Source organism: Canis aureus, chromosome X (assembly GCF_053574225.1).
Source record: "Canis aureus isolate CA01 chromosome X, VMU_Caureus_v.1.0, whole genome shotgun sequence".
NCBI lineage: Eukaryota > Metazoa > Chordata > Mammalia > Carnivora > Canidae > Canis > Canis aureus.
In genome coordinates this window covers 79,358,314-79,385,929 of record NC_135649.1, presented here as the reverse complement: position 1 = coordinate 79,385,929, position 27,616 = coordinate 79,358,314, and the positions used below count along the sequence as shown (strand labels likewise).

At 46.2% G+C, this 27,616-nt stretch overlaps 3 protein-coding genes across 12 annotated transcripts in view; 1 reads left to right on the top strand and 2 right to left on the bottom strand.

Moving 5' to 3' along the window:
* The window catches only part of SMC1A (structural maintenance of chromosomes 1A), a 48,929-nt gene extending 45,116 nt beyond the window's left edge, over positions 1-3,813 (bottom strand). For 5 of the 6 annotated variants that reach the window (XR_013375222.1, XR_013375221.1, XM_077890241.1 and 2 more), the window contains exon 1: positions 3,603-3,813. Coding sequence is in view for 4 of the 6 variants with exons in the window: in XM_077890241.1 (XP_077746367.1) it covers positions 3,603-3,711 (109 nt within the window). In the remaining 2 variants the exon portion in view is untranslated. The remainder of the gene's footprint in view (positions 1-3,602) is intronic. The other variant, XM_077890238.1, reaches the window with a different exon arrangement.
* RIBC1 (RIB43A domain with coiled-coils 1) lies at positions 3,362-21,936 on the top strand. 5 transcript variants are annotated; one of them, XM_077890244.1, is made up of 8 exons: positions 3,362-3,398; positions 4,446-4,548; positions 12,562-12,678; positions 14,033-14,114; positions 14,319-14,663; positions 20,652-20,770; positions 21,191-21,597; positions 21,707-21,936. In XM_077890244.1, the coding sequence occupies exons 3-8, from the start codon at positions 12,562-12,564 to the stop codon at positions 21,786-21,788; spliced, it is 1,152 nt and encodes a 383-aa protein (XP_077746370.1). In that variant the 5' UTR covers positions 3,362-3,398; positions 4,446-4,548; the 3' UTR covers positions 21,789-21,936. The 5 variants fall into 5 exon arrangements, with proteins under 5 accessions (XP_077746370.1, XP_077746372.1, XP_077746368.1 ...); XM_077890242.1 differs by lacking the exon at positions 3,362-3,398 and adding an exon at positions 3,811-4,120; XM_077890243.1 differs by lacking the exon at positions 3,362-3,398 and adding an exon at positions 3,811-4,234.
* A 146-nt stretch (positions 21,937-22,082) lies between these two features.
* On the bottom strand, positions 22,083-24,494 carry HSD17B10 (hydroxysteroid 17-beta dehydrogenase 10). Its single transcript, XM_077890247.1, has 6 exons — positions 24,340-24,494; positions 23,824-23,988; positions 23,036-23,200; positions 22,808-22,936; positions 22,617-22,725; positions 22,083-22,410 (listed from the first exon to the last, which is right to left on the bottom strand). Exons 1-6 carry the CDS (start codon positions 24,364-24,366, stop codon positions 22,220-22,222), a joined length of 786 nt encoding a protein of 261 aa, XP_077746373.1. The 5' UTR covers positions 24,367-24,494; the 3' UTR covers positions 22,083-22,219.
* Between the last annotated feature and the right edge of the window lie 3,122 nt (positions 24,495-27,616).

Sequence of the window (27,616 nt, the reverse complement as noted above, 5' to 3'; positions counted from 1 at the left end):
CTCCAGAAAGCGATTATTGAGAAACAACCAAAGGCAGTGTACGAACTTTGACTGGATTCCGGATTCCCTTCAAAAAACCCAAAAGACGTTTTGGGGAACAATTAGGGAAGCTTGAATAAAAACTAGATAATTGATAACAAGGAAATTAATTTTCCCAGACATGATCATGATCTACTGGTGATACAAGAGAATGATGATTGTAGGAGTCAAATGTTGAATCCCTAGAGGTGAAATATAATTAAGTCTGTAACTTACTTTCAAATGATTAAGCAAAAACACACATGTGGGTCTGAATATTTTCAAATAAAAACTTGAGGAGGGGCAAAAGCATAGGAATAAATCTGAAAATGTAAACAGTGTAACCAGTGGTCACTTCCCAAATGGAAAATAGGTAATAGGTCAGGGAAGGCAGTCTTACTATTTATCCTTTGGGATTTTTTTTTTTTTTTTGTATTTTATATTGTGTGCACGTATCAGCTATTCAAATAAATAAGATTTTTAACATTAAGAGTGGTTATCTTTTCAATAGTGGAGTCACAATTGTTAATTTCTTCATTTTAACCTCAGGGAAAAATTTTTTTAATTAAGACTGGGGTTAGGGGAGTACTGGAGGACAGTTTAATCTCTATAAATCGCTATAAATTCTATCTCAAGATTCTCCCCTAATATGTTATATGACCTCGAACTGAGGACATGATTTCCCACACCTTTTTACCCAGCTATAAAAATGGCAGCCCCATTCCTTCCACAGAAGCAATACAAGGCAGTGATTAAGAGCATGGGTTCTAGGAGTGCCTGGGCTCATTCAGTAGAGCACTGGACTCTTGATTTAGGCTCAGGGTGTGATCTGGGGTCATGAGATCAAGACCCATGTCAGGATCCATGCTCAGTGTGGAGTCCGCTTGTCCCTCTCCCTCTGCGCCCCACCCCCATGCTTGCTCTCTCAAATATGTAAATGAAATCTTAAAAAAACAACAAAAAAAGCTCAGGTTCTAGTCCAATAGATCAGGTTCTTAGTTTCACTAATTCTTAGCTGACCTTCCATTCCCTCACCTGGAAAATCTAAAAAACCATAACGGATAGGCAAAACCTTTTAAATAATGCTTGGCACATAGTTCTCTATTGAAGTGGCAGAAGCATAGGCTTTGAAGCATGACAGGCACAGGTTCTGATCCTGGCTCTGAGAATCAATTAGTGTGCAAGTGATCACAACTGTGCTTCAGTCTTCCCATCTATAAAACCAAGATATCTCCCTGATAGGGTCACTTTGAGAATTTAAATGTAAAAGGCTCCAATAAATAAAGTATTTGACACACAGTGGTACTCAATAAATGGCAGTTCTCTCCTAACACAGGTCTGGACTCTTAGCTCCGGCTCCCGTATCAGAGCAGGACTAGCACACCATGCAGACCAGGAGTCAGACTTTTAGGCATTCACTTCCAAACTTTGGGCTTCTCCCATGCTCTCCAGGGAATGTTTCAGAACCAAAGCCCTCCCTACTAGCAATCATTCACTATTGCAAACATTTTTATAACATGCATTATGAGCTAAACACGGATAAAATGTTTTAAGGAATGTCTTCTTTGGGGGCACTCATAAACCAGTGATTAAGGTACAAAAACACATCCCATGAATACCAAGACAGAAGAAAATAAACATTAACACATGCCAAGTGTCTATTGCGTTCCAGAGAAAAAGAGTAATTCACTGAGAGGACCCAAGGAATGGCTTGTGGAGGTGAGCATTGAAGAACTAGGGGGTGGGGGAGGGGTCCAAACCAAAGGTCTTTTTTGAACAGCTACCCACACTTGAGAGGAGTGAATGCTAAGAGGTGGATTCTGGCTCTTTCCAAAAGGAAAATCCTAAGAAACTGGAGTGGAACCCCAAGCATCAGCCCCTCTAGGCCACTGGTTCTGAAGCGAGGTTGGAGGAAGCAGGGAGTGATTTGCCCCACCTCTCAGAGGACATTGGCAATGTCTGGAGACATTTTTGGTTGTCACACCTGGGGACTGGGGAGCTACCACCTAGTTTGTAAAAGACAAGGATGCCACTAAACATCCTACAATGTACAGGAAGAAACCCATAGCAAAGAGTTATCTTAGAAACGTCAACAGTGGCGCTGTTGAAAAAACTTGCTCTACAAAGAGCACCAAAAACAGGCAAAACTCCAGGGAAGGTTCATGAGTTTGAGCTATGTCAGCAAGGATAGCCCCTCATTTTAGGAAATGATTTAGCTAGAACATCTCTAGGGCGGAGGAACACAGCAGGATTCCAGATTGCTTGTGGGGGTAGATGGGAGGAATCCATAGTGTATCATTTACTTTTTTTTTTTTTTTTAAAGTAGGCTCCATGCCCAGCATGGAGCCCAACAGGGGTCTTGAACTCACGACCCTGAGATAAAGACCTGGGCTGAGATCAAGAGTCCCAAACACTTAACCAACTGAGCCACCCAAGCTCTCAATAGTTTATCATTTAGAGATGAGGAGTCAAGCTATGAAAGACCTGACCACCTTTCCTCTCCTCCAGTTTTGGTGAGATATAACTGACATATAACACTGTATTAGTTTCAGGTATACAACATAATGATTCCATATTTATATATATGAAGCAATGATTATCACAGTAAGTTAACATCCATCACCTCACAATTTTTCCCTTGTGATGGGAACTTTTAAAATCTATTCTCGCAGAAACTTTCAAATATATAATACAGTATCTACTAACCACTCTTTCTAAAGACACCACTCAACTCACTGTATTCCATCAACTTAATTTCCTGTCTAGCATTCATCACAGTAAAAAATTGTATTATTTTCTCCTTTATTATTGTCTTTCCATTGCAAGTCCCCTGAGAGCAAGGCTTACTCTATTCTCCGCTGTTTCTATAGCACCTTGAATAACTACTTATAAAACAATAAGCATTCAATAAATTTAGCGAGCAAATGAGTTCTTTAAAGGGTTTCAGTGATAGCAAAGGGGGGGATTTCGAAGCATTCCCATCTCTGAGATGGGGGTGGAGGATGGACGTCCCAAGCACTCCCGCGGGAGACAGGAGGGCTGAGTCAGAAATTCAAAAGTGCCGCCTTGGGAGGAGAGTGAAAAAAAAGGAGGAATTGGAGCATACCAAAGTGAGGCGGGAGGGGGCGCTGGGCAGAAAGAGAAGTGTACTGCTGGGGACCGGAGGCTTTGGGAGGGCTACCAGCGGTCCCGCGCTTTCCGGAGAGTTCAAACAAGGCAGAGGAAGTGGCCGGATGCAGCAAGTCCGCGGGTAACTGCGCGGCCCGCAGCTGGCGGACAACTCCGGACGCGCCACTTTTGGCGGGAGGGGGCAGTGGGCGGGGTAACGTACAGATCGGCCCGTACCACTCGCTCCCGGGCGGGGGCCGCGCAGAGAGCAGGCAAGTGACACTTGGGGAAGAGGTTGGAGTCAGAGCACACGAGCGGGGAAAGCGGGTTCGACCCGCACCCGCTCAGGAGGGAAAAAAAACCTGTAAGGGTTCGCGACATTTCAGGTCGCACGGGTTGGGTTGTACTACTCTGCTGCCGGATTAGGGGGTCCAGGCCGGGACGTGCGCAGGGCCGCAGCCCCGTTTATTTCTCACCAGAGCCATTGGGTCCAATGATGGCGGTGAACCTCTGAAACGGTCCGATAATCTGCCGACCCTTGTACGACTTAAAGTTCTCGATCTCAATCAGTTTCAGGAAACCCATGACGGCGGCGGCGCCGGCGGCTGTACAAAAGGCCGCGCCGTACACCCGGGAACTGGGATAGCCCGCGCGGGAAACACCGCAGTGCAGGCCGGGCGTAGGACAAACCTCGCGAGAATAAGTGCAGGCCTAACGGGATTTCCGGCTTCCGGCGAGAGCGGAACCAGGGGCGGGGCGTGGAAGTTTTGTTGATCCGTTGCCAGGGCGCGAGCTTGAAACAAGAGTTGGGTCCCGCCCCCCCCTTTCTTGTTGCGTGGCAACGCAAAAGGCTGACTCTGCCTACCGAACCTTAGAGGAGGCAGTGACGGCGGACTCAGCAGCTTTTCAGATCCGAGGAAGCAGACAGGACTGGAGCCCACCCTTGCTGAGACAGAAGTGACAGCAGAGTTATGCCCTCCAGGGCAAGAGGAAGGTGGGAGCTTAGCTGTGGCTTTAGCCTGGCCGGCCTGAAGGATCAAACAAGAACAGGGTCGGGAATTGGAAGGACCCCCAGGACAGAGGGGCCAGCGGGAGGACGCGGTGTTGGGTGAGCTCAGACCGTGCAGAGGTTGAAGTAGGGTTGGAAGTGCAGTGGAATGGGAGTAGGGATGGGTTGGGGTGGGAAGGGGGATGGAATGTGAAGGGAGATGAGGGTACTCTGGAGCATCTGGGTTACGGGCTGGGGAACGCTATGGGGTAAGGAAAGCTACGGCCAGAGATACTGTCTTTATCCATCTCCCTCATTTTCCTTCAAGCAGAGCTCAGGGACTGCTGCTGTAGCCCAAGAACAGTCTTGGACCTGAGCCACTTGTTGGCTGCTTGAGCTGGGAGCTTCAAAATTGACACTCGTTGCTAAGAAAGGTATTTCGTGTGAACCCCTGGGAGTCACAGTCCCTAAGCCAGTGCTCTCCACCCTTATCTCCCCATTTTATCTGTCTCCTCCATGCTTCATCCCCATCCCATTTCCTCTTCTCCATCTAACCCCCCTCCTTGCTTTCCTCCTTCCCCTTCTCTTGCTCTCCGTCCTCCATCTCTGTCTACTGTTCTGTTGCTCTCCTTCCCCTTTCCTTTTTTTGCCTCCCCCCACCATGCTCTGCCACCTCTGTCCCTTTCCCTTCTCTCGTCCCCGTATTTTCTATCCTTCTCCTTCATACTTTCATCCTCCTATCACCTTATACCTGCTCATTACAAGGTCATGGTCTTAGCAATCCAAGAAGCTTAAAATATCTGCAAAATCTTCCCCTTCAGTGACCTTACATTGTGGTGACAAATGGGAATGAGTGAGTAGGTTGGGGTTGGTGCCTAGACTTGGACATGGAAAGGGTCTGGTGGTTGCCATGGCTATTCCTGAAACCATTTTTAAAATGACGTATGGAGGCTGGGAAGAGTATAAAAGTCTTAGGACAAGTCCAGGAAAGCAAGAAAGCTTGATTGATGGAATCTAGTAGAGGAACCATAAATGAATTCAACTGGGAGAAACAGTCACAATCAGGCTAAGGGGACAAAATTATCAAAGGGCAGCAATCTCATATAACTGACAAGAACTAGTGTTCCATTTAAAAAGATGAAACTTGGGGCAGCCCAGGTGGTGCAGCGGTTTAGCGCCGCCTGCAGCCCGGGGCGTGATCTGGAGACCCTGGATCGAGTCCCACGTCAGGCTCTCTGCGTGGAGCCTGCTTCTCCCCCTGCCTGTGTCTCTGCCTCTCTCTCTCTCTCTCTCTCTCTCTGTCTCTGCATTTCTATGAATAAATACATAAAATATTTAAAAATAAATAAATAAAAAGATGAAACTTGGAAAAAAATCAAATTGGATCCCTACCTCTCACACTGTATATAAAGTGCAATTCCAAATGGATTAAAAACTTAAAAAAAGAAAAAAGAAAAAAAAACTTAAATGAGAAAGGCAAAATTCTAGACATTTTAGAATATTTAGCAGAATATGACCTCAGGGAATTTCTTAAATAATGAAAACTTCTAAGCTTAAAGGAAAAGATTGCTGAATTTGACTACATTTAAATTCATCCAAGTTACAACATAAAGTGAAAAAATGGGTGGGTGCACACAGAAAGCTTCTAACTCTAGAAGCTTGATAATTTATTTTCTGGCTTCTGCTGAGAGTTTACAGGTGTTCATTTTGTTGTTGTGCTTCATAACTTACATGTGTGTTAACCATATTCCTTTTTATGTATCCACTGTAACCATAAAATTTCCATAAAATAATGATAAAGTGAAGGGGCACCAGACTGGCTCAGTCAGTAGAGCATGTGGCTCTGGATCTCAGGGTCATGAGTTCAGGCCCCATGTTGGGCATAGAGCTTACTTTGAAAATAAATAAATATCATTTTAAAAATAATAAAATGAAAAGTCACAAATTGGAGGTGTCTGCCACATTTAAACTAAGAAATGATTAGTGTGTCAGTAATAAAGAACTAAAATTAATAAGAAAAGGACAAGCAACTTGATTTTTTAAAAACATGAATAAAAGGTATGAATGAGCACTTCACAGAAGAGTAATCAAAAATGGCCAAAACACATGTGAAAAGATGTGCAACCTCACTAGCAATAATGATAATGTCAATAAAGATGGTTAATTATAATTGTTAATTATAATACAAACTGGAAAAAATTTTAAAGTCTGCCATACCAAGTATTGCTGAGGATATAAAGTAGCTGGAGTTTTTATATACCTGAGTGAAGTGTAAATTGGTATAATCTCCTTGGAAAACAACTTAGTGTTATCTTGTAAAGTTAAATATGCCTTTGACTTATTTTTTTAATTAAATTTATTTATTTATGATAGTTACACAGAGAGAGAGAGAGAGAGAGGCAGAGACATAGGCAGAGGGACAAGCAGGCTCCATGCACCGGGAGCCCGACGTGGGATTCGATCCCGGGTCTCCAGGATCGCGCCCTGGGCCAAAGGCAGGCGCTAAACCGCTGCGCCACCCAGGGATCCCTGCCTTTGACTTATGACCAGCACTTGCACTCCTAGGTATATGCTAGGGAAACTTTCCCACCTGTATATATATTTCTTTAATCTACAGGTTCCTCCTCCCTCTTTTGCAATTAACAATAATTATAAACTGGGTTGTTTGTGTTGCGGAGTCCTAGTCTCTCTTGAGCTTACTTCAGTCAGGTTTTTATCCCCAAAACCCCACCAAAAATGTTAAGGTCATCAGCAACCCTCACATTACTAAACCTGTCAGTTCTCAGCCCTCCTCTTGACATATCATCAGTTGCTCACTCTCTCCCAAAAGCTTCTCAGACACCACAATTATGGTTTTCCTCCCGCCTCACCAGACGCTCAACCTTTGCCTCCAGTGCTGACTCCTCCTTTCCCCATCTCCCCTGGGGCATTCTTACCCATCTACACTGACTCAGAGATCTCTCACAGCCTCAAAGCTTTAAATTCCTTTGTATCAGGGACACCTGGTGGCTCAACACATCAGGCTCCTTGCAGGGAGCCTGCTTCTCCCTCTGCCTTTGTCTCTGTCTCTGTGTGTGTGTGTCTCTCATGAATAAATAAAGAGAATCTTTTTCAAAAATTCCTTTGTATCAGTCAGGATAAGCTGAATTGTGCTGAGGTTACAAACAACCCCCAAATCTCTGCAGCTTAGAAAAACAAGGATTTCTCACCCATGCTTGTCTGATGTGGGTTGGCTACATCTCTGCTCTACGTCATCATTCCAGAATCAACGCTGAAGGAGAAGCCCTTACACGGGACATTGCCAGACTCAATGTCTTCTGCTAAGACTTCGCTTAGCAGAGAGCGAAGAGGAAAAAGTGGAGGGCAATCACATAATGGCTCTTAGTTCTGTTTGGGACTAGCATGTGTCAATTTTCCCATTGCAGAGGGCAAAACCAACCACGTGGCTAACCTTGAGGGCAATGAGATATGGATGAATAAGCCTTCTGCAGGGAGGAGCAGCAGATCTTTTTGAACAATAATAAAATTCACCATACCGTCTGTGTGCTATCAGTGGATATCTAACAGACCTCTCAAACTCAACATTTCCAAAACTGATCTCTTGATCCTCCCCCTGCCTCCATCCCATACTGTTCTTGCTACACAGACTACTCAGTTGATAGCAACTCCATCCCTCGGGTTACCCCAGCTCAAATCTTTGAAATCATTCTTAATACTGCTTTTATACTGCACATCTAATCTAACAGGAAGTCCTATTGGCTCTGCCTTTGACATATATCCAGAATCTGACCACTTCTCACTCTCTGCTGCTACAGACTTGACATGATTCAGCATCACCTCTTGCCTGGACAACTGCAGTCACCTCCTGTCTAGTCTCCCTGCTTCTAGCCTTGCCTCTGGTCCCCTCAGTCTATCTACACAGCAGCCAGACATAATTCTTTAAAAACCAAAGGCAGAGCACATCATTCCCACTGCTCAAAACCCTCCAGTGGCTGCCCATTCAGAGTAAAAGCCACAGCCTTTAACAATGTTCTACACAGTTCTACATGCTCTGTGCCCTCCTGTTATCTCTCTAATATCATTTCCTACCTACCTCTCCTGCACTCACTTGCCTCCCTGTTGTTCCCCTGAGTATGTGCCTTTTTGTGTCCACCATAAGACCTCTGTGTTTGTCCCCTCTGCCTGGAGTGCTCTCATCCTAGATACCCGCATAGGTGACTCCCTCACCTTCCAAGTATTTGCTCAAATATTACCTTTTCAACTATGCCTTCCCTGGCTTCCACATTTAAAATGGCAATACGGGGCAGCCCAGGTGGCTCAGCGGTTTAGCGCCACATTCAGCCCAGGGCCTGATCCTGGAGACCTGGGACAGAGTCCCACATCAGGCTCCCTGCATGGAGCCTGCTTCTCCCTCTGCCTGTGTCTACATGTGTGTTAACCATATTCCTTTTTATGTATCCACTGTAACCATAAAATTTCCATAAAATAATGATAAAGTGAAGGGGCACCAGACTGGCTCAGTCAGTAGAGCATGTGGCTCTGAATCTCAGGGTCATGAGTTCAGGCCCCATGTTGGGCATAGAGCTTACTTTGAAAATAAATAAATATCATTTAAAAAATAATAAAATGATTATTTTTTAATAAATAATTAAAATTATTTTTTAATAAATAAATTCTCTCTCTCTCTCTCTCTCTCTCTCTCTCCCCTCTCTCTGTCTCCCATTAATAAATAAATAAAATCTTTTAAAAAAATAAAATGGCAATACGCCCCATGTCCTTGGCACTCCAGTTCCCTTTATCCTGCTCTATCTTTTCCCCCATAGCACATATCATCTTCTTACAAACTCTTCAGCATACTGTTTATTGTCTCCCTGCCCCCACTAAAAAGTAACCTCCACAGAAGACTCAGATTCTCAGATTCGGTTTTGTTCTTTGATGTCTCCCAGCTCCTTATAGGAGTGTCTGACAGTAGGAAATCCACAACAATTTGTTAAATGATAGAATGAACATGAGTTAAAAAAGTAAGATGAAGAAAAAAATGCACACTATATGATACATTATCAAGTTCCAAAACAAGAGAATGTTTCAAAATATTGTCCAGGGAATCATATACATACACAGTATGTTAATGCCTATTAGTAAGCAAATGCTAACATTTGCATGATGGTTATCTCTTAGGGTAAGGATGAGGGAAAAGAGACATAAGATACTTTAAGAATATTGATTGAGTTCTATTTCTTAAGGTGGGGAGTTGGTTCATGGGTCTCTTTTATCATGTTTCTTAACTTGCATATAGGTTATATATATTCTGTATATATCAAATTATTCAGTAACAATTTTTTAAAAATAAAGGATCATGGGTATCTGGGTAGCTCAGTCAGTTAAGCATCTGCCTTTAGCTCAGGTCATGATCCCAGGGTCCTGTGATGGAGCCCTTCCCTTCTCAGTGGAGGGTCTGCTTCTCCCTCTCTGCACACCTGCCACCCCACTCATGCGCTCACTCTGTCTCCCTCTGTCTCAAATAAATAAAATCTTTTAAAAAATAAGAATTATAAAAGGATCAGAACTAGCTATAGGAGAAGTTCAGGAATGGTATTCTAAACAAAGAAACACCATATACAAAGACCCTGAGGTAGGAACAGTTGTTGTGTTGAAGGACTTGATAGGAGGCCAGTGTGCCTGTATGACCGCAAGTGAGGGAGACTGATGTAGGATGAATTAGAAAGCTGTGCGGGAGCCGGAACTTCAAACCCATGGTAAGGAGTTTGGATCTGATTCTAAGTGCAGTGGGAAGCCAATGGAGGATTCTAAGCAGGTGAGAGACACGATCACATTTATGTTTGCAAAAATGTTTTTGGCTGTGACTTTGGCTGGCTCACATGCCAAAACTGGGCTTCCCAAAATATGAAAGAACACAGGCAAATTTAAGCCTTCTAGCCTTTTACTTGACTAAAGAATAAGTAACAAATAGGAAATAGTGGTGCCATTTACTGAAACGGGGAAAACCAAATCGAGTGTAATGTGAATGGGGGAAGAGTTGTAAATAAGTTTTTGAGACTTGGAAAGGTGAGCAAGGGTCAAATCATGAAGACTTATAAATCTGGCAAAGGGGGTTAGACTTTATAAATACTGGGGAGCCATCTGCTTTAAAGCCATTTACACTTTTTAAAAAAAGATTTTATTTATTCATGAGAGACCCATTGAGAGAGAGGCAGAGACATAGGCAGAGGGAGAAGCAGGCTCCGTGCAGGGAGCCTGATGTGGGACTTGATCCCAGGACTCCAGGATCACAACCTGAGCTGAAGGCAGATGCGTAACCACTGAGTCACCCAGGCGTCCCCCATTTGCTCTTTTTTTTTAAAGATTTTATTTATTTATTTATTTATTTATTTATTTATTTATTTATGAGAGAGCATAACCAGGGGTGTGGGGCAGAGAAAGAGGAAGAAGCAGACTCCCTGCTGAGCAGGGGGCCCAATGCTGGCCAGATCTCAGGACCCCAAGATCATGACCTGAGCCAAAGGCAGACACTTAACTGACTGAGCCACTCAGGTGCCCCTAAAGATGCTCTTAAAGGTTTCTTTAAAAAGATTTTTTATTTTTAAGCGATCTCTACACCGAACATGGAGCCTGAACTTATAACCCTGAAATTGAGTCCCATGCTCCACTGACTGAGCCATCCAGGTGCCTCGTTGCTTTTAAAGGTTGTTGGGTTTTTTTAAAAAGAGATTCTATTTATTTATTCATGAGAGACACAGAGAAAGAGGCAGAGACACAGGCAGAGGGAGGAGAAGCAGGTTCCATGCAGGGAGCCTGATACGGGATTTGATCCCAGGACCCTGGGATCACACCCTGAGCCAAAGGCAGACACTCAACCACTGAGCCGCTCAGGCGTCCCAAGCAGGTTCCATGCAGGGAGCCCGATGCAGGACTCGATCCCGAGACTCCAGGATCATGCCTTGGGCCGAAGGCAGGCATGCAACCGCTAAGCCACCCAGGCATCCCGCTTTTAAAGGTTTTAAGCTGAGGTGTGCCATGGTCAGATTAGCTTTCAGAAAGATCACTCTGATAGCTAGTGCAGAGAAAGGAATAGACAGGGTGACACTAGAGCAAGAGAGGCCACTGAGGCTCCTGAGAACATTGTCTGGCACCTGATTGTGAGACCTGAATTAGGGCAGTGACAGCAAAGATGTAGGACACAGATATGAAATACATCAGGAAGTAAAATCAGTAGGAATCAACAACTGGTGAGTTGCTGTAGGGAGAAAGGAATAGAGGTGGGGATGTAGTCAAGAATGGTGGTCAGGGATCCCTGGGTGGCGCAGCGGTTTAGCGCCTGCCTTTGGCCCAGGGCGTGATCCTGGAGACCCGGGATTGAATCCCACGTCAGGCTCCCGGTGCATGGAGCCTGCTTCTCCCTCTGCCTATGTGTGTCTCTGCCTCTCTCTCTCATTCTCTCTCTGTGTGACTATCATAAATTAAAAAAAAAAAATAAGGCATGATTCCTATTCTTCAAGGTGCCTGGCTGGCTCAGTCAGTTAAGTACCTGATTCTTGATTTCAGCTCAGGTCGTGATCTCAGGGTCATGATCCCAGGGTCATGAGATAGAGCCCCACATTGGGCTCCATGTTGGACATGGAGCCTGCTTAAGATTCTCTCTCTCTCTGCCCATACCCATGCCTCTTTCTCTAAAAACAAAACAAAACATGTTCTCATTCATTTGGGGAATATAAATAATAGTGAAAGGGAAAAGAAGGGAAGGGGGAAGAAATGTGTGGGAAATATCAGAAAGGGAGACAGAACGTAAAGACTGCTAACTCTGGGAAACGAACTAGGGGTGGTAGAAGGGGAGGAGGGCGGGGGGTGGGAGTGAATGGGTGACGGGCACTGGGTGTTATTCTGTATGTTAGTAAATTGAACACCAATAAAAAAATAAAAAATAAAAAAACAAAACAAAACAAAAAAAACAAAACAAATTAAAAAAAAAAAAACCTTCAAAAAAAAAAAAAAAAAAAGGGATCCCTGGGTGGCGCAGCGGTTTGGCGTCTGCCTTTGGCCCAGGGTCTGATCCTGGAGACCCGGGATCGAATCCCACGTCGGGCTCCCGGTGCATGGAGCCTGCTTCTCCCTCTGCCTGTGTCTCTGCCCCTCTCTCTCTCTATCATAAAAAAAAAAAAAAAAAAAAAAAAAAAAAAAAAAAAGGGATCCCTGGGTGGCGCAGCGGTTTGGCACCTGCCTTTGGCCCAGGGCGCGATCCTGGAGACCCGGGATCGAATCCCACATCGGGCTCCCGGTGCATGGAGCCTGCTTCTCCCTCTGCCTATGTCTCTGCCTCTCTCTCTCTGTGTGACTATCATAAATAAATAAAAAAAAATCTTTAAGGTAAAAAAAAAAAAAAAGAATGGTGGTCAGCACTGATTGGCCATTCCACTCCACTCTTACTCCAGATGTATAAGGTAGACGTGTCACCAGATCCAAAGGAGGTGGCGGCCATTGAGGCTAGAAGAAATCGAGAAAAAGATCGACAGAGCCGATTCTTCAATGTGCGGACCCGAGTCATGGGGGTAAGTAGGCAACAGGGACTTTCTTTTTTTTTTTTTTTTTTTTCAACAGGGACTTTCTTGGGACCAGGGGTCACCTCACTCCTGCACCCATAGAGGAATGTAGCAGTGTCTGTTACAGCCCTCATTGATTTGAGTGGCCCCTCCAGCTGGAAAGGAAGGAGATGGAGAGAGGGCATCCAGTACCAGGTGAGGGAAGGAAGAGGGCTAGGGGTGCAGGGGAAGAGAAGTCAGTGACAGCCTACTCCTCCAGTCAGCTCTGGGCTGAGTGACCTGGTTCTCGAGAGACAGGCAACACGGAGCCAAAAGATGTCTAAAGAATATTTGGTATTGTGTATGCCTAAGTGCTGTCTGGAAGGCTACATAAGAAACTGTTAACCAGGCTGAGACACAGAGATGGGAAGGACTTACTCTTCACTAAACTGTATTCCCTTTTACACTATCTTGAAATGTTTCAAAGGAATCACAATCAAAATAAACAGAAAACATTGATAGTTTTAGAAAAAATAGGTTGCTGGGTAGGTGGCTAGAGATCAGGGGGCTGCAGCATGGTATCCTGGAAAAGACCTCCTACCTCAAGGGCGAGGTCTGCTGTTTACTAGATATGTGGCTTTGAATGAGTCACCTGTCTTCTCTGAGCTCTAGGCTCCTCCTCAGTAAAATGAAGCTAAATAAAGGAAGTGTAAAAGTGAATATTAACATATGGTGGTGGCTGTGGAAACCAGAGCATAGTGCCTGACACAAGTAAGTATTTGGCTGAGAGATGTGTGGTGTGATTGAGATCCAGCTGGCAAGCATTTCCTCAGGATCTGTTCTGTGCCAAGAACTTGATTGAGCAGTAGGGCACAAAGCTAAGGCCCAGTCTCTGCCCTTAATAGGCTCACAGTCTGGTGGGGGAGATCATTGTCAGAGGCAAACATCAACATAATGTGGATAGTGGGTCCTAGATTCTATGGGAGTAGCACCTGCCTAAGGAATCAGGAAGGTGAAGCCTGAGCCAGTCTTGAAGGATAAATAGGAGTTTAGGAAAAAGAGGAAGAAAGTTCCAAGTGGAGGGAGCAGCTGGAGCAAAGGCTATTTATTCAAAACAACCTAAGAAGTACAGGGAACTGTAAGCACAGAGCTCCTGAAGGTGGGTCAGAGAAGAAGGTACTGAGATAAAGCTAGAGAAAGAGACAGAGACTAGACCAATGAGGGGCTTACAAACCATATTCAGATAGTAGAACATATTCCAGGAGGTATAATGGGGACCTATAGGAGAATTCTGAAGCAAGTATATTCTGAGAAGTTTGTGTTAGAGCATTCAAGACCCACTGTTGGTCCCCTACCCTGATTTACCTCATTTCTTTGGGATCAGGTGGATGTCAAAGCCCTCAACAGCCAGGTGGAAGAGCGAAAGCTTCGAGAGGCAACAGAGCAGAGCAAGGAAGCAGCTTATGGTAAAAGCCCAAGGCCCAGGGCAAGCTAAGAAGGATAGTGTAAGGGCCTGAGTGGGCTGAGGTAGGGCAGTTCTGCCTTGGAGTAGGGCCTGAGGCCTGGGGTGTGGTGGGACAAACCAGATGGACCTTTGGAGCAGAGGCCATGCAGAGTGGGCTCTGTCTCTTCTGTGGGGCTTTCTCCATGTCCCTGCCCACCACCCCCAGGTACCTATCAGATGCAGTATGATCTGGTAGCCCAGATGCTAGAGAAGGAACAGGCAGAACGAACACGTCGGCTGGCCAGGAAAGTCCAGGAATTTCGGGAGCAAAAGCAGCAGCTCAAGAACAGACAAGAATTGGACTTCTGGGATCCTGGCCGTTTCTGCATGGAGTTTCCAGGCCGTTTCGGTGACAGTGACCCCTACTATGGCCCAGCCAGCCTGCAGTGCTTTGCTGGAGAGGACCTGGACAGGGCTGCATGCCTGAAAATGCAGCAGGAGCAGTTCAAATACAGCCTGGAGAGGCAACTGCAGGAGCAACGACAAGTCAAGGTTGATGAGAAGTGTTCAGGTTAGTAGCCGTGCACTCCAGACTGAGACCTAGGGCCTAGTGGGGAGTTGTTCTGAGCCAGGTACAGCACCCACAAGGTCAGAACTGTGTGGGGAGGTCCAGTGACCCATAAAGCTGATGCCAAAAGGTTAGACTGAGCAGACCCCAAACTCCCTGATTTCCTTCAGTAACTGACAGTGTAGCCATCAGTACCCACTCAGCCTCAAATTCCATTATATGGAGGCAACATAGTGAAGACAGACCTATCGGTTCTGCCACTTACCACCTGGTTTGGGCAATTGAATTTTCTTAGTGCTTCAGCTTCCTCATCCTTAAAATGGGGATAATAATCCATGCCACAAAAAGCTCATAGAAAAAAAAAAAGCTCATAGAAGAATGACATGAGATACTGTATGAAAAGCACAAGCATCAGTGCTCAGTAACCAGTAGCTACTATTACTATGACACTGCCTATGACCACATCCTCCTTTTTTATTAGAGTAAGCCCTTTAAGGGCAAGGATCACCTCTTACCTATTTGTACTGCTCACCTTTCAAATCATCCCTGTTAGAGCATCCTATTCAGTTTACCACTTGTCGTGGATGTCACTAATTCTGAAAGTATTTGTGGAATGTCTGTCTTTTCTCCAAAATGTCAGCTCACTAAAGATAAATTTTCTACGCCTGTCTCCCAGTGGCCTCATACAGAGCCTGCCACGGTGTCAGGAGCTCAATAAATCATTGTCAAATGAACAACTGGAGACCAAAGTAAACAAGACAAGCACCCTGCCCTCCATGATCCCATGAAACCATGCCCCTTCTAGAAAAACAGTTTATTTTTTTAATTATTTGAGAGAGAGAGAGCACAAGCAGGGGAAGTGGCAAAGGGAAAAGGAGAAGCAGACTCCCCTCTAAGCAGGGAGCCCAACACAGGGCTCAATCCCAGGACCCTAAATCATGACCTAAGCTGAAGGCAGACACTTAACGGACTGAGCCACCCAGGCACCCCAAAAATCAGTTTAGTTGAAGAGGAAAAGATAACATGCACAAGTTATTCATCAGCAAATATTTATGCTTTAACAGTGGTAGGTATTGTGATGTAAGTGTATATAGGACATGGAGGGAACATCAACATGGGAGTGGTCAATTCTCACAAGGAAAGGGAGGCAGGATGGGGAGGTAGCACAAGTCAGCTATCAGGAATCAGTTTTGGAAAGTTGGGTACAATTTTTCCAAGGCAGGGTAAGGGAACAAGAAAAGGGGCAGGAAGAGGTAGAGAACTGGGGTTGTGAATAGTCCAAGAGTGTAGGATGCGTGAACAGTTTCATGTTAGTGCAGCCTAGGGTTGAGGGCTTAGAGGAAGAGAAAATGTGCAAGAATTTTCTACGCCAAACTAAGGAATTGTGACTTTATTATGTAGACAGTGAGTAACCATTTAAGGGTTTTAAGCAGAGTGACAAGACTATTTCAATATTTGGCATATATTAAGCCACCTATTTTGTGCCTGGCACAGTGAACAAAATAGAAAAATCCTTGCTGTCATGGAGTTCACATTCTAATGGGGACAAACAGAAAATAAACAAGATAAAATAGTAAACTATACAGTGGACCCTTGAACACAGGTTTGAACTGCATAGGTCCACTTATATGTGGAATTTTTTAAATACAATACTGTAAACATATTTTCTCTCCCTTATGGTTTTCTCTTTTTAAAAAAATATTTTATTTATTTTTTCCAGAGAGAGAGAGAGTGCAGGGGGAGGAGCAGAGAGAGGGACAGGCAGACTCTGCACTGAGCTCAGAGCCCGAAGTGGGGCTCCATCTCAGGACCCTGAGATCATGACCTGAGCCAAAACCAAGAGTCAGATGCTTAGCCAACTGAGCTACCCACCACCCCTCCCTTAAGATTTTCTTAATAACGTTTACTTTAAAAAAAAAAAAAAACGTTTACTTTTCCCTAGCTTTATTTTAGGGCTACAATATATAATACATTTAATATACAAAATATGTGTTCATCAACTTTACATTACTGATAAGATCAACAACAGCAGGAGGCTGAGTTGTTAAGTTTTGGGGGATTCAAGCTACATGTGGATTTTTGACTCTGTAGGAGGCAGGGCGGGGTGCAAGGGGGCACGGGGGACATTGGTGTGCCTAAGCCCTGCATTGTTCAAGGGTCAACTGTATAAGGTAATTAAGATGGTTGCTAGGGAGAAAAATAAAGCACAAAAGGGGGGACTTGGGGACTTAGAGTGGTGCACAGTTGCCATTTTAAATAAGGAAAACCTCACTGAGGTCATCTTTGAATACAGATCTGAAGATAAAGGATTGAGCAATGCAAACAACTGAGGGAAGAACTGTCACAAGTAGAGAAAGTAACTAGTACAAAGACCTGGAGGCAGGAGAGAGGGTGTCTGGAATGTTTGAGGAAGGCAGTACGGCCAGAGTAGCTGAAGTAGACCAAGTGAGGGGAAGAGTGATAGGAAATGAGGTCAGAGAGGTGAAGGGGCTAGATCCAGTGGGCCTTCTAGGCCATAGTGCAGATTTTGGCTTTAACTGGGGGAGGGAGGAGCCACAGGAGGGTTTTATGTATCGGGGTGACATGATTTGTGGGGTTTTTTTTTTAAAGATTTTTTTGATTTTTATTTATTTATGATAGTCACACACAGAGAGAGAGAGAGGCAGAGACACAGGGAGAGGGAGAAGCAGGCTCCATGCACCGGGAGCCCGACGTGGGATTCGATCCCGGGTCTCCAGGATCGCGCCCTGGGCCAAAGGCAGGCGCTAAACCGCTGCGCCACCCAGGGATCCCTGATTTGTGTTTTATACATAAAACTTCGCAAGCAATTGTGGAAATTGGATTACAGGGGAAGACCAGAGGCAAAGAAATAAGATAGAAGACTATTGCAGCCAAGAGGAAGTGGCCAACAGGCAGCCATGTAGCTATATGATCCCAAGGTGGCATATAGCCAGTCTGGGCTGGAGGGAGAGATCTGGAGGCCCACAGGCGGGGAAGGGTTTGCACAGGAGCAGAATACTAAGCCTGGATGGAGCCTGGGAAAATAGTGCACTCTGTGAGGACAAAGGTCAGAGCTATCTTATTAACCACAACAACTCTGGTGACTTACATACTCTGCCTCGTATGTAGTGGGTGCTCAGGAAATGTATCTTGAGTGAAGGAGTGATAGAGGAAAAAGGAGTGCATAATAAAGGGATCAGGGAGGTAGGATAAAAGATGCATAAAATACTAATAGCTAACCTTTACTGGGCACTTACTGTGTATCAGACACTTTGCTGAGCTTGCTACCATATAGTAACTCATGCAGTCCTCCCCGCCACTCCGTGAGGCAAGCACTACTATTATCCCCATTGTTAGTGGAGGAAACAAACTTTAACAGAGATGTTAAGTAACTTGCCCAGTCATACAGTTAGTGGGTGATGGAGGCGGAAAGTAAACTCAGGCAGACTGGCTCCAGAGCCCACATTCTTGGCCACTACACCATACTTGCCTTCTCTCAATCTCCATGAGAAAGTAGGGTCAGAGATTAAGGGAGAGTCTCAGAATGGGAGTCATCGATAATGTCAAATGCTCTGGAGAAGTTTAGGTAGGAACAGAAACCTGTCTATTGGATTTTGAAATTAAAAGTATCTGGGGACTTTTGTCATACTAGTTGCAGAGGCGCCATGGGGCCAGCTGCCCTATGGCAGCAAGCTGATGTATGAGAAGGCAGAGCTAGGCAGCAGGAACAGCAGGATACCAAGGGAGGGTACATGTTGTATAATGAAAACAGCATGGGCTATTTCCTCAAGAGACCTGGATTCAAATCCCAACCAACTATTTGCTGACTGTGTGACCTTGGGCATTTTATTTCACCTCTGGACCTCTTAGTGTCTCCACCTAAAAAATGGTGCTGATCCTTTCCTCTCTGGGTTGCAGTGAGGAATGAAATGAAACCACACACCCCTATCCATCCTCCCTAACCTCTGCCACCCTCCAGCCTCTGAAATCTGTTCCTTGGACCTCTTCAAAGCTAAGCCTTAAGCCTATGTTCTGGACCCCATTATCCGTGTCCCTCCCTCCACCTGCCCCCAGGCTGTGCTCTTTACAGTATCCCCTGCCCTGTGTTTTCAATGTTTCCTCTTCCACTGGTCCCTTCTGTGCCTGCTGTAAACATGCTTATGTCTAACCCATATTTAAAAAAAAAAAAAAGCATCCTTGCACCCTGTGATTTCTCTGGATACTGTGAGCTGTTTTCCTTTACAGCCATACTTTTTGAAAAATCTGCTTCCACTTGCTGTGTTTTCTTCCTTTCCATTACACCACAACCCCCTGAGATCTCCTTTCTCCCCACCCAACTTCACTGACACTACTCTTACTAAAATCACCAATGCCTTTGTATTATCAAGTACCAGAGACTCTAGTTAAGTCTTTCCTCCTTGACTGGACCATTCTTGCCACCCTTGACTCTGATCACATCCTTCTTAATCCTCTCTCTTCCTTGGCTTCTGTCATAGTACATCCTGCTATTAGCTCTCTGGCTCTGTGGCCATTCCTTCTGTGTATCTGCCCTTTGTGGGCTCCTTTTCCCTTACTCCTTTCTTGAGACTCGGTCTATGTCACACTGCTTTCCCTACCCTGCATACTTACTGCAGGTGCCCCTGGCCCTTGTCCTGGTTTCAGCTGCCACATCACCCACCACCTCTGTGCTGAGGACTCTCTACCCACAAAACCAGATAGCCAGATGCCTGCTGACTACCTTCAACTCAGCTTCCTAAACAGAATTCATCCATGTACTTCATTCTGTATCTTCTACTTCCTGTGGTGGCCACACCATGGCATCCACGTATCCAAGCCAGGACCCTATGAAGCATCCAAATCTCCCCACGTCTTTACTCTCTCATCAGTACTGCTGATGTAACGTTCTATATATTTGGCCTGCTTTAAGCCCTCCAAGATGGCTTCGCTACCTCCATTGTCTCCCACCAGCCTGATTGTTTTCTATATTGGCCCCCAGAAGGAGCTTTCTAAAATATAAATCTGTGTTGCCCCCTTACTTAAAATATTTCCATTTTTCCACCACCTACAGGGCAAGTTTCTGGCCCTTTATCTCACCCCTGCAAAGTTCCCTAGCCACTTGCATTTTATGCTCCAGCAAGAGCAGATTAATTATAGTTTCAGACACAGACCATACGGTGTCTTGATTTCCTTCATCCATTTGACAAATATTTATTGAGCACCTACTATGTGCCAGGCTCTGATCTGGGTGCTGGGCATGGTAGTAAATAAAACTGACAAAATCCCTGCCCTCAACAATGTTACTTTCTATTGAGGAGAGAGACAGGCAATAGACAAAATAACTGAAATGTTGAGTATATGGGATGGTGACAAATTGTAGGGAGAAAAATCAGGGAAGGGGGATAAATATTGGGGACAGGAAGGTTGCAATTTTAGGTAGGAGACACAGGGAAGGCCTCACTGAAGTGGCAATATTTGAGCAAGGCCTAGGGGAAGCAAGAGAAAACATGAGCCAAGAATAACATCTGTTGCAAATCCCTGATGCAGGAGTATCTGGCATGATCTAGAAACTGCAAGGAGACTGGTGTGGCTGGACTAAAACATGCCCTGGAATGCCCTTTGCTCTTTCTTTCTATACACAACACACATTTCAAGGATCACCTCCTCCTGGAGGTCTTCCTCTCACCTTCCTCACAAAGCTCTCATTAATGCCCTGTATACACCTCTTTCATTGCCCTTCCTACATTGTGGTATGATCTATGTTTGATCCATCTCCCTGCATCTTTCATTTAGGCACTTGAGAAATCCTTGTTGCTGCTACTGTGGCTATCCCTAAGCCCCCAAAAGTAACTCCTTCCACATCCTACAATTAGAACATTCTCCTCCCAAACATACACATCCACACATCTACCAAGCTTGTTGAACAAATGGCTGAATGAGTGAACCAGGAATGGAGCAGGCCACTATAGTGCCTGGCCATATTTTTCTGTGTAGATATGCTCAATGACCAGCTGCGCCTAGCCATGGACATGCGGGCCACCCAGTTGGCCAAGCTAGAGGAGTCCTGCCGTGTGGCCATGATGTCTGCCATGGCCAATGCCAACAAAGCCCAGGTATGGCCTGAGCCACTCAGTATACCGGGCTCTCCCCAACCCCTTGAACAAAGCCCTGGGGAACTTAGCCATGTCTTTGCCCACACAACCTTTCTTGAATCAGCACCAGCCCCTTCATCTACCTGAGGGTATCTCCTTTCACCTAAGGACCCTCTGAGGGCAGAAGATGCTCTTCCCCACATCCAGATTCAGGATGACCGGAGAACAGAACATCACCTTCCCTTCCCCAGCCACTCAGTCTAAGGGTTTCCAGAGGGCAGGAAGTTCCCTGTCCATTCCGCTTCCCCCATGTTAGGTCATTCAAAGGCCAGGCAAGATCTGTTCCCTCTCTCCCAAAGACGGAGGAGAGTAGGGCCATGTCTTCCCCTCCCCTGTGACTGAGAGTTCCCTGAAGTTGGGCACCCAAATGCTCATATTCAGGGGCCCCACCAGGCAGCTGAACTGGCTGAACGGCAGCGCCGTGAGCATCAGCGTGAACAGGAGGCCAATTTCATGGAGATCCAGAACCAGATCACGAGTGACCTACTGACTGAGAACCCTCAGGTTGCTCAGCACCCAGTGGCTCCCCACCGGGTCTTGCCCTATTGTTGGAAGGGCATGACTCCAGAGCAGAGAACTGCCATCAGGAAAGTCCAGGAGGTGCAACGCCACGAAAAGGAGGCACAGCGCCAGGCCGAACAAGCACTGGATGTCAAATGGGAAAACCAGGCCTTGCACTCAGCCCAGGCAGCAATGGAGTTAGAAGAGCAGGAGAGGGAACTTTGTGCTGAATTTCGAAGGGGTCTGGGGTCTTTCAATCAGCAGCTGGCTATGGAGCAAAAAGCCCAGTAAGTTCTAGGGGTGGGGGACATGGATGAATGCCAAGGGAGGGATGGGAAGGGCCAGAGGGAGAGGAAAAGTTCATCAGCATCAGAGGCCTCTGAACTTCTTTCACAGGCAGAATTATCTGAATTCCATAATCTACACCAATCAGCCTACAACCCAATATCACCTGCAGTTCAACACCAGCAGCCGCTGAGCTCCAAATGACCATCATTCTCTTCTCCCTCACTGAGCTCATGAAAGCTGGGAGTCAGAGAGGAAGAGGCTGCAGACTCCCTTCCCAAATCCATTCCCCCACTATCCCTGCCTTTGGCCCTAGATAATAAAGTTATTACTAACATCAAGGCCATGTGTTGTAATGGGACACAAAAGGTATGAGGTGCTGCCTTTCCCACCCAACCCCTAGGCCTGCATCTGACCCTGTTAGTCTTCACCCATTCACCTGACTTCCCCATGCCAGTTTCCCCAGCACACAGCGTTACCCACTCCCTGTGAGAAAGAGAGACTTTATTAGGCACAGAGTGTTGAGCAGTTACAAGATGGCTACTGGACTTCCTCCCAAGCTGTAGTACAGTACTCCAAGGGAAGCAAGAAAAGAAGGGCACATGTTTTCTCTGCCCCTTGCCTTCAAGGCTGCATGCGGATGGCCCCATCCAGCCGGATGACCTCTCCGTTGATGAATGGATTCTCGATGATGGCTTGTACCAGATGAGCATACTCAGCGGGATCACCCAGTCGGTTGGGGAAGGGCACTTGGCTGGCCAAGAAGTTGCGCACTTTTTCTGGGAGGCTGGTCAGCAGCGGGGTGCCAAATAGGCCTAGGCAAGACAGTCGGAGTCAGAGGCTCATCCTTCCTTTCTTATTTCCCTGGTCCCTTCTCACTTTAGCTCTACCATCGGGTACTTCCCGATGCCCAGAAATGGAAGGCTATTGCTGCTTAGCCGGGAGATACTTTCCGTCCTCTCAACTGCCCATGAATCCTACCTACCCTATACCAGGTGTGGCAGGGAGGGAATATGTCTACCTGGAGCAATGGTCATCACTCGGATGCCCACAGGAGCCAGATCCCGAGCAATGGGCAGGGTCATGCCCACTATGCCCCCTTTGGAAGCAGAGTATGCAGCTTGTCCAACCTGGGGAAGGAGTAGAGGTCATACATGGAAGGGCCCTAACAAGTCACCAAAGAGGCACAAGCCATAACCCCTACCCACACACCTGGCCCTCAAAGGCAGCCACGCTGGCAGTGTTGATGATGACCCCACGTTGGCCTCCCTGGTCTGGTTCATTCTGGCCCATCGCACCAGCTACCAGGCGGATCACATTGAAGGTGCCTAAGAGATTCACCTGAAAGACCAGTAGAGACATGGTGTAGGACCATTTGTCCCCTAAAATCTTTGGGGGCACCCACAGCCAAATACCTCTTACAGCCCTCAGAGGCCTTACATTGAGAACTCGCTGGAAGTCCTCCAAGGTATGGGCCTGATTCTTCTTTAAGTTGTATGTCTTGATGGCCACTGCAATACCTGCACAGTTGACTGCCACATCCACACGGCCGAACTTTTCTTTTGCTAGAGTCAGGGCTGCTTGCACGTCCTTCTCTGAGGTCACCTTCAAAGGGAGAAGTGGAGAAGGTATTCATCTCCCAGCACACACACTCACCACTAAACCTGGGCAAGGGGAGAGCAAGTCCAGTCTTTGAGTAACAACAGAATTCTGTAAGCAAGGAGGAGGCCAAAAGAAAACATGAGAGTGGGGCAAAAGTGAAAATGTGAGATACTGTAGAGCAGTGTCACATTTTTCAAATCTATATCCTGTTTCGATAAATTCACATACCCCTGGAGATTTCTGTAGACCAGAGCAGTTTCAAGAATTATTATGATGATGAACTGGTTTTTTTTGTACCTCGACTTTCCAAGATGATTTCACCAAGCTTGCTTTCCGTAGCCTCATAAAAAAATTTTCAACTTTGTAAATACAAAATTATAGGGCACAATATGCATTTTCAAACTATACATACCCCCTCCGCGAGATTCTGATATATCCAATTCCCATCCCCACTGCTGTGGCTCCAGGCTTTGTACATTCCTTATTGCAGGTGCTCCCACAGTGCTTGACAGATGGCTCAGGCAAAAAAGGGACAAGGAGATGGGTCCACTGTCCACACAGACCCTTACCGAAGGGGACCCCACGGGTTCCCAGGCCAGTTTCAGTGACCTCATGCTCACACTTACATCAGCTGGGGCAAAGGTGCAGTTCTTCCCCAACTTCTTGGCTTGTACCTCGCCATCAGAGTTGGGCAGGTCCAGAAGCACAGCAGTGGCCCCTTGCCCCACCAGTCGCTCTGCCGTGGCCAGACCTAAACCAGAAGCTCCTCCGGTTACTAGAGCAACCAGGCCCTGTGAAGAAAGGAACGGTCAACGGTACTCGATGCAGACCAACCCCACCCTTTCATCTGCCTGTTTGTTCTCCAGGCTTCTGCAACGGAGGCTCCCCGGGGTGACCCAGGTGTGTTTCCTCTCCTTCAGAATAGGACCTCTGGGTGTCTCATCCCCAGACAGCCCATCCAGTCACCCCACACACATATGCGTAGGAGAGTTGACCTTCACCTCCCGAGCCCAACCGCCGCACTAGCAGGCCTAGACAAGTGTGACCCTTTCTCCCAGCACCGATCTCTACCCCCTAGAGCCACGGCCGCGTGGTCCCAGCAGGCGCAGCGGACCAGCCAGTAGATGCGAAGTCCCAACTACCTTCACGCCCCGACAGGCCGCAGCCATTTTGCTCCGAACTCTCCGCGGGCAGGGCGGTGGGGCAGGCGCAGATTGGCCGACGCAGAGGCGTGTGGCGGGGCGGGCGAGGGGGCGGGCCGCTGCGCCAGACTCCGGGGCGTGGCGTCGGCTGCTCGCCGCCGCAGCCCAGAGGGCGAGGCTTCGGCGAGGTGCCTCCAGAGTTCTTTCACCTGGGGTAAGAACTCCGTAGCAGCCGCACAATGGCAACCACCCTCTCCGCCCGACTGTCAGCCTAGTTTCTGGGCAGGCGGCCAGCTCTGCGGGAAGTAGGCGGACAGGAGATTGGGAGTTTTCCTTACCTCTCAGAAAAAGCCTTCATTCAAGCATAAACATATGAGAGACTCCTATATGCCAGGCTCTGTGCGGGTCCCTGGGGACGATACCAAGAGGAATACTAAAAGGTTCGTGCTTTACAGAAGGACACACTTCAGTTGGGGGAAAAAGGTAATTACAGTACAGACACAGACAAAGGAAGGGGCAGAGAACTAAATTCTGAGACAGACACGGATAGCCAAAGATGGAGATTCTGAGAGCCACTGAAGAGAAATATGTTAAGGAAGAGATCAGAGAAACAGATGCCAGACAGGATCACAGATATGGATATGGGGAACCACTAAGAGACAGAGAAGCTGGGAGACAGACATTCTGAGACAGAGCTGTTGAGACGCATAAGCCCAGAGAGGCATAAACAGAGAAACAAAAACATTGTTCATCAGTTCAGCCTTTGCTACTGTCCCGTGTCAAACCTATTTTACATCCCAAAGCCCACATTAATCACACGTTGCTGACTGGACCTCAACCAGACACTGTCACTTTAGTTTCAGGTCTTTGGTCATCCTGGAACATCTTTCAACCACCATCCCAATTAGAATCTTGAGGGATGCCTGGGTGGTTTAGTGATTGAGCAACCGCGTTCGGCTCAGGGTGTGATCCCGGAGTTGTGGGATCGGAGTTCTGGGATAGAGTTCTGCATTGGGCTTCCTGCAGCAAGCCTGCTTCTCCCTCTGAGGCCTATGTCTCTGCCTCTCTGTCTCTCATGAGTAGATAAATAAAATCTTAAAAAAAAAAAAAAAGAATCTTGGGATCCCTGGGTGGCGCAGCGGTTTAGCGCCTGCCTTTGGCCTGGGGCGCGATCCTGGAGACCCGGGATCGAATCCCATGTCGGGCTCCCGGGGCATGGAGCCTGCTTCTGTCTCTGCCTGTCTCTCTCTCTCTCTCTCTCTCTCTCTCTCTCTCTCTGATATGACTATCATAAATAAATAAAAAATTTAAAAAAAAGAATCTTGAGCCCACCTAATCTACCTAATCTGACTTCCTTTTATACTCTTCCCCAAACCAATATCTTCAGGCCATAGATCTTAATCTATATTTTCAGCCCCATTAGTCTTTATGTTTCCTCTGTCTGAAGTATCTCCCAACATGCTTTCCCACCCAGAAGACTTCCCTCCCAGCCAAGTTGTTGACAACCACCACACTCATGGTTGCTATACCATATTCCTCAAATGATTTAGCACAAGATTTATAATCTTTCTGATGACATGAAGTCCCCCCAGCAATTTATACCACTCTTCACTGAACCCAATATGCTCCAGCCACAGTGGCCTCTTTGTGTTCATCTTTGTGTTAGCTGCTCCCTCTGCTTGGAATTCTCGCTCCCTGATGTTTGCATGACTGCCTTTTTCTTCTTTTGATCATTTAGAACTAAGCTTAAATGTCACCTCCTCTCTCTGACCACTTAAGCTGTAGACACCTACTTGCTATCCCATTATGTTGGAGGAGTTTATCGAGGACGTGACCACTGGTTGACCTGAGAGCTGGAGCGAGGCAATGGGTATCTCTTCACCCTTTCCCCTGTCTTTGGAATGTAGGCTCTGCCCAGTCTTCCCACGGCTGGAGCCATTTCAGGGACACAGCCTTGAGAGAGTAAGATGTTGTTGAGACCATCTGGAATGAACACATGCTTGAAACCAGCTAAAGCCTCTACATAAATTTTTAAGATTCCAGTCGGTGGCTGCAGAGATCTACTCCTCTTCCAGCTGTCCAAGACAAGTCTTGTATGTAAATTCCCTGGTTTATTAAATCTGCCACCTGCCGATCTGGAGTAATCTGACTCTGGTCTCTCCATGTTCTCCATGTACAGGTGCCAATTTGTGAGCCACCACGTTGCATATTTGAATTCTCTGCATAGCACTTACAGGTCATCTTTTTTCTAACCTTGGGGCTAGATGCATTTTGGAATTCAAATTTTTTTCAATTTTAGAAAGGAAGACTTACTGTATATTACATAACTCTGTATACTGCATATACTGTATACTATGTAACTACCGAGAAAGGTCTAGAGCATAACTTATAATGAAACATTAATATTTCTAGAATGAAAAGTATGAACGTTAACATGAAGTGTGAATCAAGACTATAGATAGCCTCACATTACCTCAGGTCAGGTTTTGTCACCTAATGAGTTTGGGTTCCAAAGTATGAGAAAACAACCTTATGCTTTTCAGAACTTTGGGGGTCATGGAATTATGCCTAAAGGCTTGAGCCTTGTCTAACCTTGTTTTGTTGTTGTTGTTAAATTTTTTTTTAATTTTTTTAAATTTATTTATGATAGTCACAGAGAGAGAGAGAGACAGAGAGAGAGAGAGGCAGAGGGAGAAGCAGGCTCCATGCACCGGGAGCCCAACGTGGGATTCGATCCCAGATCTCCAGGATCGTGCCCTGGGCCAAAGGCAAGCGCCAAACCACTGCGCCACCCAGGGATCCCCTGTCTAACCCAGTTTTGTGTGTGTGTGTGTGTGTGTGTGTGTGTTGTAGTTCTCTCCCTACTAGAAGGTAAGCCCCATGGTGGCAGGGTCTTGTCCTACTGTTTCACCTCTTGGCTACCCAATCCCCAGAGCACTGCCTGGCATGTACTAGACAATCAATACCAATGAATGAATGAATAAATAAGTCAATCAGTCAATCTTGGGAGAATTTGGGGGCCCAGCTTCATGATTCCTTCCTCTGCTTAACTCCAGAGACCTTCACCTCCTCTTGATTTTAACCACTTCTGTCTAGGCAACATTATTAATCTTGCCATGCCCTAGAATGACTCCCCCACTTCCCTGGCATCTACACATCACTATCACACTCTGAACATGTTGTCCCAGTCATTTTGGCTCTTCTTCATCTCACCATTTCTTTTCTTCTTGAACCCTGTTATTCCATGGGTCTTTCCATTTTATTTCAACCTAGCAGC